Here is a 14,799-nt window from a genome sequence, read left to right as displayed (position 1 = left end):
TATATTTTTGTTCGATAACAATTGTTATGAAAGAGGTTATCTAGCCTGGAAGGTTAGGTGCTGGACCAATCTGAGGCTCAGAAATTACGTTTCCTAGAGCGAAAAGTCTCCTCAATCTAAGGGCCAGTTCACACGAGCGAGAATTTTGGAGGGCCTAATAGCGGCGATCGGTTCTGGTACGATTTAGTAATGTATTTGATCAAATGGAGCGGTTCACACGAGCTGGCCGATCGCAGCCGGTGACGTGGCAGTGTGGTAGCATGTTGGACAGTTCACACGACTACGAACTGCTAGTCATTATAGTCGATCGCCGAACCTCGAGGCGACTTCAAACACATCCACGATTATCAATCGTTACATACATTAATTACAGTAATACAACTTATTTACAATTGTTGACCATGAGTCTCTCTGTATTTTATGATCATTCGTTTTGTCGGGAACTGAATATGTAATTTCCGAGCCCTCAGATTGGTCCAGCACTCATCATTTCAGGCAAGGTTGTCTCACTCATAACAACTGTTAGCGAGCCAAAAATAAGGTGTTAGAAAATAGTGACAATTAAGGAGCCTGATCGAGAGATAACCAAGGTGGCAGTTAACTCTCAGAAAAGAGCTCCTTTACAGGGAACTTGAAATATCCTGTCACGTACATAGACGGAGAGTCAAAACAACACGTGATAGATAATATTTTTGTTTTCATATATTTATACACTCATTCTTATCCTATTTAGACGATAATCCTCCCATATTTAGACGAAAAAAGTCGTACATTATCACCAAAAACAAAAAAAAGACATGCCATACAATGTTTCATAGAATCCATTAAAAATTTTAAATAGGAGTAGTATTTGTTGAATTTAATATTTATCAACATTACGAAAGTTTAAAAGATATCTTTAATTAAGATTTGCTAAAACGTACAGTTCCCTCGATATTTGATCCAGGAGGACGAGATGTTGGTTCCTGCAATTAGTGAAAGGTTTGATACTAGATCAAACTCAAACCCAAATCAATGTATTTAAATTAATGACATGGTGAAGTAAGGGTAACTATTTTTTTATATAATTATATGAATATTTACGTTGTTTACCAAATCCTGAGCCAAGAACGAATGTTGTAAAACTAAACTAAACTCGGCTGATCACAGAGATTGGCCGTATTCCGATTGTAGGTCGATAGAAGCCGTAAGAGATTCCGATTGTTTCATCTGTTTTTATCAAACAGCTGAGATTTCATAAACATATGTTTTTAAATCAATTGCTAAGTCGTTGCACTCAACAACCAATAATACTGTCGTCTGCTTCAGCTTGTAAAAGTACATTTCAACACTGAGAAACATCAATAACAATGTAATAGCTTTTTCCTTATTGTATACTCAAAATTGTGTTCAAGTGCAAACATTACTATTGTTATCGTTACCTAAACAAAATGGTCTTCAAGTGCAAATATTTTCAAAATTTAACACGTGAGTAGTTTAAAATAACAAAAAATATTGCATTTTATACTGTAGACATACTTCATGATAAAATGTTTATTGTGATAATTAGAAACATTGTGTAGTTATGCATTATATATTGTATAATATATAGATTATTATGAAACTTATCTACAATTTTCTGTTGTAAAATATGTTAATTTTTAGTCATAAGGTAAGAAATTTTTACAGATATTCTTTCAAAGTAATACAAACCAAGTATAACATTTTGAATAGACCATACTTTTGTTTATTAATTACAGGCCTTTTAATAATCAATTGTGATTATGCTCTCAAACATTTGTCTTTTTTTATCTGAAAGTGAATTTAATAGGCTTTAATCAAGTAATACATGTTGTAATAGCTGTAATTGTAATGTAAAAAATTATCAGATTTTGAATTTAGATTACAAACATGGGGTAAAGTACAATAAGCGGACCCAGCTTTTTATATTGAATCTAGGCTATCATACAATATTTAATTATTATACTCATCGATATAACCAACATACAGTAATTAATTTGAGTAATTACTAAATCATCTGCACCTGTACACACATTTTCATATTCCAAACACAGTTTGTTCTATAAGTAAATCCTTTTAAATAAAAAAAGATATGTAAATTTTAGAAAACTATACAAAATGACATTAAAAGATGATGTTCTGTGTTTCTTGGTTTCAAGATGTTTCTTTTGTAGTTAAGTTTTCTTGAATATTTAAATGGCATTTTCCTTTCACCTGCCTTTAATTTTTGTTTGATTAATGGGTATGGTTTTTTTATTATTTATGAGATTACATAAGTACTTATTTAAATTATTTCTATTAATTTGAAACATGTGACATTAATTTAGAATTTTATTTATGTTGATAACAATTGATAGTTCTGTTATTTGATAAATAAAGTATTGATGATTGTAATAAGCGATATAAAAATTTGGTCTGCTTATCGTATTCTACCCCAATCATGTGATTTTACTACAAATAGAACAGTAAGTCTTAGAATTTTAAATGTGGTAAATAAAAGAACTATGAGAGCCAGCTGTCACATATGTCATCAACCAAACTTATTAGTTTTATTATTAACAGTGTTTTAATTGTAAATTATAATTTTTGAAGTCTGATCATTTTAAATACTAGATTTTGATAGTTATTTTCTGTAAATTACAGAGTCTGTTTAATAAGTATCAGAACTGGTTCTAAAAATAAAAATTTATTGCAGGTATCGTTACATGTATTTAATAATGTTCAAAGTACATTCCTCTTGCATCGATACATTTAGTTCAGCGTGTCTGCCACTCGTCAAAAGCCCGCTGGAAGTTGGTTTCTGGTATACTGTTCAGAACCTTTGTTGTCGCCTCTTGGACTGCCTCAATGGAGTCAAACCAATGTCCTTTGAGCTCCCTTTTCATTCATGAAAACAAGAAAAAGTCTAGTGGAGCCAGGTCTGGGGGGGGGGGGGTTCAAGACAATGTTTTTACGCTGAATTTCACCAGCAGCTGCCACACAACAATGGCATGGCGCATTGTCATGGTAAAGTTTCCAATTCTTCGCAATGGCTGGTCATATGTGCGTTACATGATTTAGCAGGTGTGTCTGTACTTGCACGTAAAATGCAGCATTTACCCACAAACTCCTTGTGAACAATGCCATGTCGGTTAAAAAAACAATGTGAGCATGGTTTTGGTTATTTATTTTGACATCCGAGTATTTTTTTGACAAGAGGACCCCTGCGTGTGAAACTTTTACGTTTTGTTTCATACTGGATGGGTCATACTGGAACTCCTACGATTCATCACCAGAAATAATATTGTCAAGCAAATCTTCGTCTTCTTGGACGCAATCTTAAATGTTTTGTGGAATTTCCACCCGGGACAGATTTTGATCCTCGTTCAAGACTTTGTCACCAGCTTCCAACACACTTTTCTCATTACAAACCCCTCTGTTACAATGGTATGAACCATTGTTTCGACTGAAAGGCCAGTCTCCTCACTAGTAAGTGCGATGGTTAAACGCAGCTGTCACAGACCAAAGCTGTTTTCACTTTGTTGTTGTTCAAAATTGTTTTGAATATTGAACGAAGGTGCAACTAGAATAATGCAAACAATTATATTTAATATTACAAAATATATGCCTCTGCTTCAACATGATAGGCTAGTTAAAATTCTATATTATTTTTTTTAACTTTGTTTTGTGAAACGTTTGTCCTTTTTTCAGGTAACACATGACCCATAAATAAGTTATGGAGGTAGGTCAAGTCAAAGTCGCTGAAGATAAAGATTTTGAGAATTTAAAACTTCTGGTTGACAATCATTCAGGATGGAAACTGGACTATAGCAAAAATAATATTCATGTGTGGACAAAAAATGTATCAAATACCAATTTTAAAATGGTTAAGGTATGTGTTATTATAAAAAATATTATATAGTCAGAATCAGAAAAATCTTTATTCGGTTGTTACACATGGTGTACATGAATGGCGTCACATGATTAAGAAAGTAAATGGTTAAGTTTACTAAATATGCTTTACATTAGTATCTAACTAAATCTAATACAATGTAGTTTTAATGATTGTAAAAACTATTGTGAATTGTATTAAATTCAGAAAAGGAGTACAACGGCAGGTCAGTCAGGTAGCTTTTAAGTTTATTTTTTAAATAATTTATCATTTTCTATTAATTTTATATCGCTTGGCAGCAAATTAAAAAATTTAGCTCCTATTATATTGGCTTTTTACAGAAAAAATGTAAATTATGTTGAGCTACTGCGATATTATTTCTATTTCTTGTATTATAACTATGGTTCTTACCACTTTTGCCTAAGCTATGAGCACGATTTATCACTGACATTATAGTTTCATATATATGCACTGTAAACCGTCATGATACCGAGTCCATATAATGAGATACCAAATATAATATGTGAATGGATATGTGAAAAATAAATCATTTTTAGAGTTTCTTGTAAGCGTAATTTTGACATTCTGCGAAGAGCATATAAACCAGAGTTAATTTTTGAAACTATTTTTTCTGAATGTTTATTCCATGTCAGCGAACTGTCTAACGTTAAACCCAAAAACTTTACTTCTTCTTCCTTAACTATAGCCACTTGATCTATTTCTATATGAGGATCAATTTTATTGGTTAGTACAAAATTCCATATAGCTTGTTTTTGTTGGATTTAAAATTAAATTGTTTTCTTTGAAAAACTGATTTATTTTTGATATGCTGAGAAAAGCAAACTCCTCTATTTCCTCTTTAGATGAAGCACTAATTCTTAGAGTGGCATCATCAGCGTATAAGCATAATTTATCTAGCTCTGGAATTCCTTTTAGGTAGCAGAGGAATAGAAGCGGCTCCAAAATGGATCCTTGAGGAACCCCATAAGAAGTTTGTTTTAAAATAGAATGTTTACTAGTATGTTTACAGATTATGTATTTCCACAAACTGCTGTCTGTTTTGTATACGGTATACGATTTTAGCGAGTTGTACTCCTTCCCATGGATACCAAACTGCAATAACTTAGTTAGTAACAGCATGAATTGTGGTATAGTGCTGGTATATTAAATTCTGGGTTGACCGTTCCAATAATCAGATTTTGAATAATTGTAAGTTTACAGTATGGTCAGGATGTTTTTAAAGAAGAACTTTAAGGAATTAATAAAAATGGGAGAAAATTTAAATAATTTCTCTATAGTAGAAAAATGATTAATAATCATATTGTCATTGTTTGAATTTTTGAGATTGATTTTTTAACAATTAAACAATTATGGGTTTCCCTTAAATACACAATAAGGCTTTAAAGGCTAGTTGTCTGGCCTTCAAATCCTCTATAAAAAACAACTACCACAGACTAAAGAAATAATCCAACTATGTTCCAGGTCAAAGCCGTGTTTGCCGACATAAACCCAGAGCAGCTGTATGACGTGCTACATGATCCGGAATACCGGAAGGTTTGGGACCAGCATATGATCGAAGCTAAAGACATAGGTTGTCTTAACCCCAACAATGACGTCGGTTACTACTCCAGTATGTCTAACTGCGATTTCATTGTAATTAAGCTATGTCATTCTATTTATATAGTACAGTACTTTGTTCAGAGCCTATTATTGATGGTGGATGATTTGATAGGATAACAGGTTATCAAATATTTGCCATAGTTTATGTCAATAAAAATAAAACACTAATTTTCAAAAAACCTTACGCATATAGGAAGGTTTTTTGACACCTGTGAGGATGGATTCCAATACTAATAACAATTTTTATACAATTAAGTCACTTAAAACTCTTAATTATTATTGATAAAAATTATTCTAAAACAAATCTGTTTGTAAATTGGAGCAACTTATAAAAAATTGACTATTAAAATTTATCTCGTGTAGTTAATAGCATAATTACTTAAGCCTATAACTTGGTGGAAATCAATTTTTTTAAACTGAAACAAAATTTTAATTACACAAGGTGTAAGGATTTCCATTTACAGCAATTGAATATTACAGATTAACTATTGTACATGAATTATACAATAAACAAATAAATTTCTTGAGAAGAATAAACAAATCAACAGTTTGTTTATTTTTTTTTTCTTTATTTGACATATTCATAGAGAACAGCAATGCGTCAATATTAGATAAAGTTCACTATAAATTTATACGTTGAATGAGGTATTCATGAAATTCCCCCTCCAAGTATGACGGTCGATCCAGAAGCCATGCTGTCAGCTGTTTCTTGAGGCACTTGGATATTCCATCCTTAGGTGCTCTGGCAGGTTATTGAAGAAGAGGGCACCTTTGTGGTGAGTTTTTGTTCCGACAGACTCAGGTGGTGTTGGGGAAGTGAGAAGTTTGCTGCATGTCTGGTGTTATACTGGTGAAGATCTCTATGTCTCGGCTGCGTTGTTGAGATGGTGTGCATAATTATTTCCCTGATGTAAAGTAAAAAACTGCTGTTAGAATTTTCAGCTCTTTAAAAGGTTCTCTGCAACTGTCCCGATAGTTAAGATCTGCTAGGCATCTAATCGCTCTTTTCTGCTTTAGAAGCACCCTTTCTAGGTTGTTTTTTTGATGCTCCTCCCCATGTTGCAATGCCGTAGCTTAGGTGGGACTCGAAAAGGGCAAAGTAGGCAACTCTGGCTGAGTCCGGGCTGCATTCTGCGGATGACAAGTGTTGATGAAGTAAATTATCAACAACATGCAATTGTATTAATAAACATTATCTTATAAATAAAAATGAATGGCGAAATGTGTTGGTAAGTGCTAATCTCGATAACGGCTGGACCAATTCGGTTAATTCTTTTTGTCCATTGAAATCCGAGGAAGGTTTTTATGAAGAAAAAGTTAAAAAAAGTTACCTGGAATATTTTGGAATAATTCAGAAAAAACTGTAGTTTTTATGTTTCATAATTCAAATTAAACTGGCACTAAACAGCTGTTGACAGCTATGGTTCGACAAACTTTCTGAAACATCTGTTTACATTTAAATTTTATCAATAATAAGTAAACAGTGCTTGATCGGTAGTGTAATGCAGATAGTAAATAAAACATTAATATATAAATTTTACTCCAGATTGCACCAGTGACAAATTAAAATCATCTAATGCATTAAATACTGTTATAAAACTAACCTTAATGAACAAAGTTATGATTTTTTTCACATAAGTTACTTTAAACTGGTGGGCTTCCTTGACATTGTGATATTAAATATTTTAAAAATGGCTTATGGAAAAACAGAAAAATGAATACTAACATGCCTCAACGATTCATTCTTTCCCTGGCTACAGTAAAAAAAAACAAGTGTAACTCAAAACTTTAATAACGATTATTTTGGAATGTTGCATAACCTTAATAAGAATTTCCCCCTTATACCGAAAGTATATAAGAAGTAGGTAGGACTTACCCCTAGGTCGTAATAGGCTTTTCAGTCCTACTTATGTGTGTATTTTCTTCATCAGGACAAGGTAAACTCAACTATGTCAACACGATTTTGACCAAAATAGATTTCCGAGAGCTAGATAATCGAACATATAGTATTTAGATCGAGGCAATATGGCAAGCTAAACTGTGACATAGTAGGTAAGTGAATTTAAACGGTCTTAAGTAAGCACTTTTTAACTGAAGTAGGCATCTCGGTTCTACGTAAGTATATATATCAACAAGGCAAACTCTACTAATAGTACTGGAAAATATCTTAGACCTAAAATATATGACAAGGACTGGAAATATGCGCTTTTTGAACGAAGTAAATTTCCGAGACTTGTGTGATCCGAGAATTGTGTTTTCTTGATCAGGATGACAAGGCAGATTCAGCTGTGACATTATGTATATAATTAATTAGAACCAGAAATGCTCCTACACGTGCCAAACATGATATAATAATTAAGTTTAACTCTGATACTATTTACCATGAACTTAAGTAATATCTACCTGATGTATGCCTACTTATGTTTTAAAATTTTTTTAGGACTCCCATCATGTTATATCATAATTGCTTTTACTAAGTAATATAAGGACTTCGGTTCTAAAGATTGCATGCAAAGTCGTGGGTAACAGCTAGTGTAGTTATAAAACTAACTTATGCTTCTGTTTATGTATTCTAGTGTCGTGTCCTAAGCCTCTGGGAAACAGGGACTTTGTTCTTCAGCGATCCTGGCTCGACCTGGGCAATGAGAAGTATATACTAAACCATTCTGTGTACCACTGCCAGCATCCGCCACGTCAGGGTTTCATCAGGGCCACTTCCTATCTCACTGGTGAGTCATTTATGGTTCATGTTACTAAGCACATTTAAGTGTCATGTCAAATTTAGTTCATTTTCAACTACAAGATTCATTTTCATTTTATTTTCCAAAACTAAAAATAATTTGTACATTTATTGTGAATTTCTAGTTTACTGATTTTTTACTTAGGACAAGAAGGCTATAAATTGCACTTAGTCCTGTAAGAACCTTATCACTGCTTCCGGAGTGAAAGGATATTCAGCATGGGTAAGGTTAGGGGGTAGGGGCCGCCTCCTATCAAGACCCATGAGGAAGAATTAGGGCACTAATCAAGCAAGCACTAAGCAAAGTCATGTCCCCCCTGGAAGAAGGGGAGGCTAGCTCTGAACCAGCCTCTCCAGTCAAAGCAGGCAGGGATGTGGCACACCCTTGTTGAGGCTAGCAAGAACCTCTGATATTTAGGGAACAAACCCCAACTCCAACAGTCATCTCCCGCAGTAGACTAGACCTATAGAATTACCTTTGCACCCCAGAATCTAAACATTTGCTCTTAGGGATGTGCCTCTTCTGGACATCCATAAGGTTGCCTAGATTTAATTGACACATCGGTTTTTGCTGTACCCAGTGATAGGTTCAACTGGGAGGTATAAACCAGCCAGAAGTGATCCCTGCTTGGTTGTGATTTGTTTTATGCTGTATTGGTTTTCAAATAATTATTTCTTTTTCATATTCACCTTTTTGGAATTGTTTGTATTGGGTACTTTTGACTATTAGTTGGTAAAACTGTTTACTATATTGATATTTATATGAAACAATTAGTAGTTAAACGTGATTTTGTATGCAATTCCGTAGGCTTTGGATGTGTATGAGAACTTCTGGTTCGAGTGAATTATATTTCCATTGCCGATCTTGTGTTTGCTTTGTTACCGCAACCGATAAAGTATGTCAAAAGGTGTATATTTATGGCCATTGTAATTTGTTTCGGTCTTAGTATTTTGTTATGCCATAGTTGATTTTGCCTTTTTTCCCCAATCAAGAAAAAAAATACACACCAACACAGACTTAAGAAGCCTACTTCTTAAAGGCAACTAAGATGGGTTTTATAACAGCCTTTAAATTTATAGTAAAAAAAAATAGTGATAAATTTGTCTTTGATATCTGTATTACAGTACTGACCAACCACTGCATATTTAATATTTGCTCAAATGTACAGTTAAAAGTATATTTTTACTCAAACTCTTTATTTTCTTATCTGGATATTTACTTACTTTATGGTCTACAGTGGTTGCAGAAAAGTTTGAAATAAAAAGTGTTTTTACCATCAAGCTTTTATTTTTATCTTTAATATTGACCTTTTGACTATAAGTCAGTATGGTTCTTCCTTAGGTGAAGAGGAATCTATTCACTAAATTTCAAGTCCTAGGACCTTTCTAACAAGAGTTATCGCACAGATGGACAGACAGACAGACAACGACTGGTTTTAAGAAGCCATGTTGATCTCCAGCAGATAGATTAACATAGTCACCATGAAGATAATATCATTTAACCTTCTTATCAAATTCTTTGCAATTGCTTCCATGATAATTATTTGATTTTCATCAGATTTTGCTAGACTGATGGAGCAGTTAGTCCAAGATTTTCTAAATATAATACCTAATCTTCATTCTAACTTACCTAAATATCTGCAAAAAAGGGCAAACAATTTGTAGACTGTTGCAGGTTGAAAAGGACTGTTGTCAATAAAAAAACCTCAATTTGTACATGCAAGTTCTTGCGTGTGGATCTATGTTTTAGATCTCTAGGCATTACAACAGTTGGTTATGTCAATGTTTATGTGATATAATATGGCATTAGATACTAAAAACAACAAAAAATTTTGTGTTCAAACTTGATGATGTTTCAAATTCCAAAAAAACAAATATTAAATTAGAATGGAAGCATTAGTGGCTTATATATTTATGATACCGCAAAGACTTTAACATACTATAAATTGAAAATTCAAGGAGACAAATAATTTATAAAACAGCAAGTTCAGTTTCTACCTGGTCGACTTTATTGTCATAGGTTACCTGGTTCGCTCATACCCTGATATCCCGGGCTGTGAACTCGGCTACATCTCTCAAACTGATCCCCAGGGTACTCTACCTCCATGGTTGGTCAACCGTGTCACACAGATATTTGGCCCCAAGGTATCCATTTTAATTCACAACTTACTTCCATTACTTTTCTTTTTTTTGTGCTTTAATAACTAATAGATCAGTCTTTCCATGAACCTAAGCACATGATTTAGATTTTGTTCTCCATTAAAAACAATTTTGTTTTAACTCTTAAGATTTTGGATTCACTTAAAGAAAATAAAGTAGTGTGTTTGCTTAGACACATTAAGAAAAATGTGTGGAGCTAATCTTTTGATTGAATGTCCAAAGATTTGTTAAATACTGTATTGGTTAAGAAGACCAAACGCTTACTGTGAATTATTTGTATACCTCTGTTATACTGTAATTTCTGCCATGCTGTTAATCTTACATGCTTGAGAACTTAAAAAAAGTAATCAAAAAGGAATCCACGTTGAAATACACCAAAGCGGAAAAATATCAGTGAATAACAACACAATCTTAACCTTTAGAGCACTAAATAACTGTTGTAGGGTTACTAAAGTTCTCCAGGTGGAGTGCCTACTGTCTTCAGCAGGCGGGACTTTGGTCGGCCTTGGGCTGCAGCAGAGGGAACTACAAGAATTAGCATCTTGATTCAGGGGAATGCCCTGCACATGATATTGGATCAGATGCCACAAAGATTTTCCTTCGACAAACCCCTCATGATTGTCATACCTTCTAGGGAAGCTTGGTCAGAGGGAAAGAAACCTCTTCCACCAACCAGCGGAACTTGAATGCTTTACAGACCGCTCTAAAACAAAAAGTGGCACAAAACTGGTGGTCCCTATGGGTCCTTATCCCACAGCCATTATGGAGTGTGCTCATGAGAATCTTCATCTTAAGATGATTAGCATTTTCACAGATAGCCAAGCAGCATTGAAAGCATTGGACGACTCTTGTGTGTTCAACTCCAAACTTGTGTGGGATTGCTATCAAGTAGTTTTTTCCCTTGCCAGAATCAATCATGTTTGTTGGGTACCTGGTCATGAGAGGGGATCTCAGTGAATGAAAGAATTGATGACCTGGCTAACTTGGGCTCAGCGTCCAATATGATGGGATTTCAACCATTCTGTGGCATTTCTAGGTGTGAATCCTTTGGGCCTGTTTCAGAATGGGTTCACACTGAACATGAAAGAAGGTGCAGGCTGCATCCGGGTCTGAGAATGAGCAGAATGGTTCTGCAGTCGCCTTCCCCTTGGGTGGTGTCTGACCTTTCACTAAGTAGATCGGTGTCTTCTCAGGTTATGGGTCTGAAGATGCTTCCTCATGGCCATGGTCACATGAGGAAGCATCTTCACAGAGTCGGAGTCCGTGGGGAGGATCCGCTCTGTAGAATGTGTGACGAGGAGGAGGAAACTGCTGAACACCTGCTTTTTGACTGCCCTGCAATAGTAAGGGAGCGGTATGCCATCTTTGGTAGTTTGGACAGGGGTGGCGACATTCCCCAGGAGGACCTGATCGGTTGTTTTCGGCGGTTTGTAGAACTGCTGAAACCGTAGACTGGTTGGCCTTATGTTTTACTTCTGGGGTGCGCAAAAGGCCCTTGAGGCTTAAGTGCATGGCAATAGGCGGACGCCCCATAGAAGAAGAAGAAGAAGAAAGTTCTCCAGATAGTCTGCTTATAGCATATCGAGGGTTAACTGGCAAGCTGAAGTATACAATATTAAATTAAACCTCATACACTTATCATTTCTCATCAATTGTTAAGAAAACATTCCATGTTCTCAAGAAGTTAATACAGATTTGTGTTGGTTTTTTTTGTTTTAGCTGATCAAGGATCTACAGAAGGCAAGCCTTGGCTACCTAGGATGGAAGGCCAAACACAATCCCCACTGGAAGCCTTGGCACTATCCGGAACAGATACTTTCACCTCGTATAAAAATGCATGAAGTAAGTAACACAGTTTGTAGATTTTCTTGGTGTAAACTTTAATTGTGAGTAAAAATAGTACAGGAAATATGTTATATCTAACAGTTATAGATGAGCCGCTTTGAAAGCGACCTGCGCAAAGATTTCTTGTGCATAGGGGGAGGGAGGAGTGGGAGCTCGACCACGCCTACCGCCACCCCCTCTTTCACTGCTCGATCTATTTCCTTTACAAGACACGTGGGAACCGAGTGCTTTGCTTCCTTGCGTTGGTGTTTTGGAGCATCACGCTATGTTTTGTTATTCTCGTTGTTCTGGAATAACAAATATTATTATTTATGTTTAGAACACCATTGCATCTATTTAATATGTTAGAATAATTAAGCAGTATTAAAAAAATGTATATTGTTAACACCTGTTGTTATTATTACTGGGTTTGTAAAACACCTGTTATGTAACATATACCCTACGAGTGGTAAAGTGGCAACTGAGGAGTGGTTGGCAAGGAATATGGAGGGGGAGGTGAGTCCACGCTTCTTCTCCATCTCCTCATCTCTCTCTTTCACTCCCCCCCGTACTGTTCACTTAACAGGTCTCTTTCAAAGCACCTTATCTATAGTATCATGACATAGTATTAACTCGTTTCTCTTTGCCTCTTATTTTAGTCAGAAAATCACCAAAATAACCAAGCCGATGTAGTACTCTCTGGTCTCAAGGCCAATACTTGTTGACTGTCACTGACTAGGCTGCAGCTAGTGTAGTCCTAGATCACCTAGTATAAATTTTTAATTCTTTTATTCATCCTACGGAAACAGCATCTCCAAGGTAGACACACCAGTAGTTCAAAGAATGCAAAATACTGCCATTCCGTTTTGTTTTCAGCTTGAGAAAGTATGATTGTGTCTAACTACCTACTGAAGATCCTGTAACATGACAGTCCAAGGTGTCAATGAGATATCAGTGTTGTAGATACTGTACTTTGAAAGGATAGTGTTTACTGTATACAGTTCTTACAGTCCAAGAAGGTGTCAATGATATACAGAGTCCCATTGTTTTGTGTAGAAATGCTTGAAGCTGTGATTGCATCGTTATTTGCTTATCTGTCACTTGCTCAGATTGTAGTGAATGAATATTCTGACATTTTTAGGACTCATTATATATGAAAGATTGAGTCTGACTTCTCGGCTTTGTGGAGGGTCAGAACATGGTTTCTCTGAGGAGGCAGCCATGTGAAATTCAGTAGTTGGAATAATATGACCACCAGAGTTGCAAGGGTGATTAAATAGAGGCCAATAATCTGTCTAAGCTTCCTTCCCTGTATAGATCCTTATTCACCGTCCCCTCTTCTCTGTTTATTTTGATGGTGACGTAATGTAACGCTTTGCCAGCAACGGTTACATTGAGATTTGCATAATTGACTATCGTCATTTACAGTGCGTGAGATCTCCTGCCGAACTGGAATACAAAAGCGAAGCCGATGCCAAGTTGGAGGCTGCCCTTGTCAAGCACAAAAAAAGCAAAATGAAGAAGGAGAAAAACAAATAAAGTGCTAGTAAGATAAACATATGCAAATTGACTTTGAAAGTCCAATGTTATTCTAAAGTAGTCTGTAAGCAGATGTTTCAGTAACTTTTTCATGAAATTGTATTCTTGTTTTAAATTTTATTTAGAGCTGTTTCTTTAATAAACACTGTATAAATTGTTGTTAATAATTTGTTATGCTTTTTTATAATGTTAACTTTGTACAGTAAATTGCTTTTCTCCTAATTATATATAGAAACTAAGGTAAGGTGTAAAATTTTGTTATTAGGGTGTTATCCACAAATTTTGGCTGTCAATTTGAGGGGGAATTGTGTTTTTTTGGACATATTTGTGTTTGAACTTGTATAATTGTGTTGGTGGTGACTTAAACCATCTGAGTTTCCAAAAAGTCTGTGGTGTGCACTTATAGAATATAGTGTGCACTTACACTATATTCTTAGTGCACTGCCTTTAACAACCAGAATATTAACCCTAGATCTACCAAACAACCACTACCATCACTCTATTGATCGTGGTTGCAACCCTAGATCTACCAAACAACCACTACCATGATCGTGGTTTCATCCCAAAACATTATTTTGAATTGGAAATTCACTTATATATAAAGCTGACATTCTAACTTTCAATTTTCATACAATTATCCTTTTCGTTGCCAGGAAATTCTCTTACTACGTGTTCTATTTTTTTAGAGATTTTGCAGAGTTTACATGAAAATCGATATTGTTATATATAATAACAAAAATTAAAATTACTTTGTTTTTATAGAAACTAATATTAGAAACAGTATTAAGTTGTACTAAATTAAAACTTTACAATATAAATAATTTGTTTTACCTTTTAGCCAGAGGATTTTTAACAAATTTGACTTTGTATAAAATATTGAAGATCCTATTAAATATTTCTTCCAAGATCACAAGTTGACACACATTATATTTCTGAACAAAAAATATGGAAATTTGGAAAGACAACAGTTTTGTGTGCGTTTTATGGAGTAATACCAATCCTTAATTCATAATGATAATATAATTTGATAAATAGACTCGTCGCA

General features: G+C 34.7%; 1 protein-coding gene across 1 annotated transcript; it reads left to right on the top strand.

The window, feature by feature from the left end:
• Positions 1-1,304: 1,304 nt before the first annotated feature.
• LOC124358610 (START domain-containing protein 10-like) lies at positions 1,305-13,918 on the top strand. The gene is made up of 7 exons (XM_046810914.1): positions 1,305-1,467; positions 3,691-3,871; positions 5,354-5,501; positions 8,068-8,220; positions 10,252-10,376; positions 12,111-12,233; positions 13,644-13,918. The coding sequence occupies exons 2-7, from the start codon at positions 3,716-3,718 to the stop codon at positions 13,752-13,754; spliced, it is 816 nt and encodes a 271-aa protein (XP_046666870.1). The 5' UTR covers positions 1,305-1,467; positions 3,691-3,715; the 3' UTR covers positions 13,755-13,918.
• Positions 13,919-14,799: the final 881 nt, after the last annotated feature.

Source organism: Homalodisca vitripennis, chromosome 3 (genome assembly GCF_021130785.1).
Source record: "Homalodisca vitripennis isolate AUS2020 chromosome 3, UT_GWSS_2.1, whole genome shotgun sequence".
NCBI lineage: Eukaryota > Metazoa > Arthropoda > Insecta > Hemiptera > Cicadellidae > Homalodisca > Homalodisca vitripennis.
This window is presented reverse-complemented; position numbering and strand designations above follow the sequence as displayed.

Excerpts from the sequence above, each read along its gene's own strand:
- LOC124358610 (XM_046810914.1), top strand. The coding sequence starts at position 3,716 with ATGGAGGTAGGTCAAGTCAAAGTCGCTGAAGATAAAGATTTTGAGAAT. Across the intron at positions 5,502-8,067 it reads TGACGTCGGTTACTACTCCA|TGTCGTGTCCTAAGCCTCTG; the intron begins GTATGTCTAACT and ends TATGTATTCTAG. Across the intron at positions 8,221-10,251 it reads GGCCACTTCCTATCTCACTG|GTTACCTGGTTCGCTCATAC; the intron begins GTGAGTCATTTA and ends TTATTGTCATAG.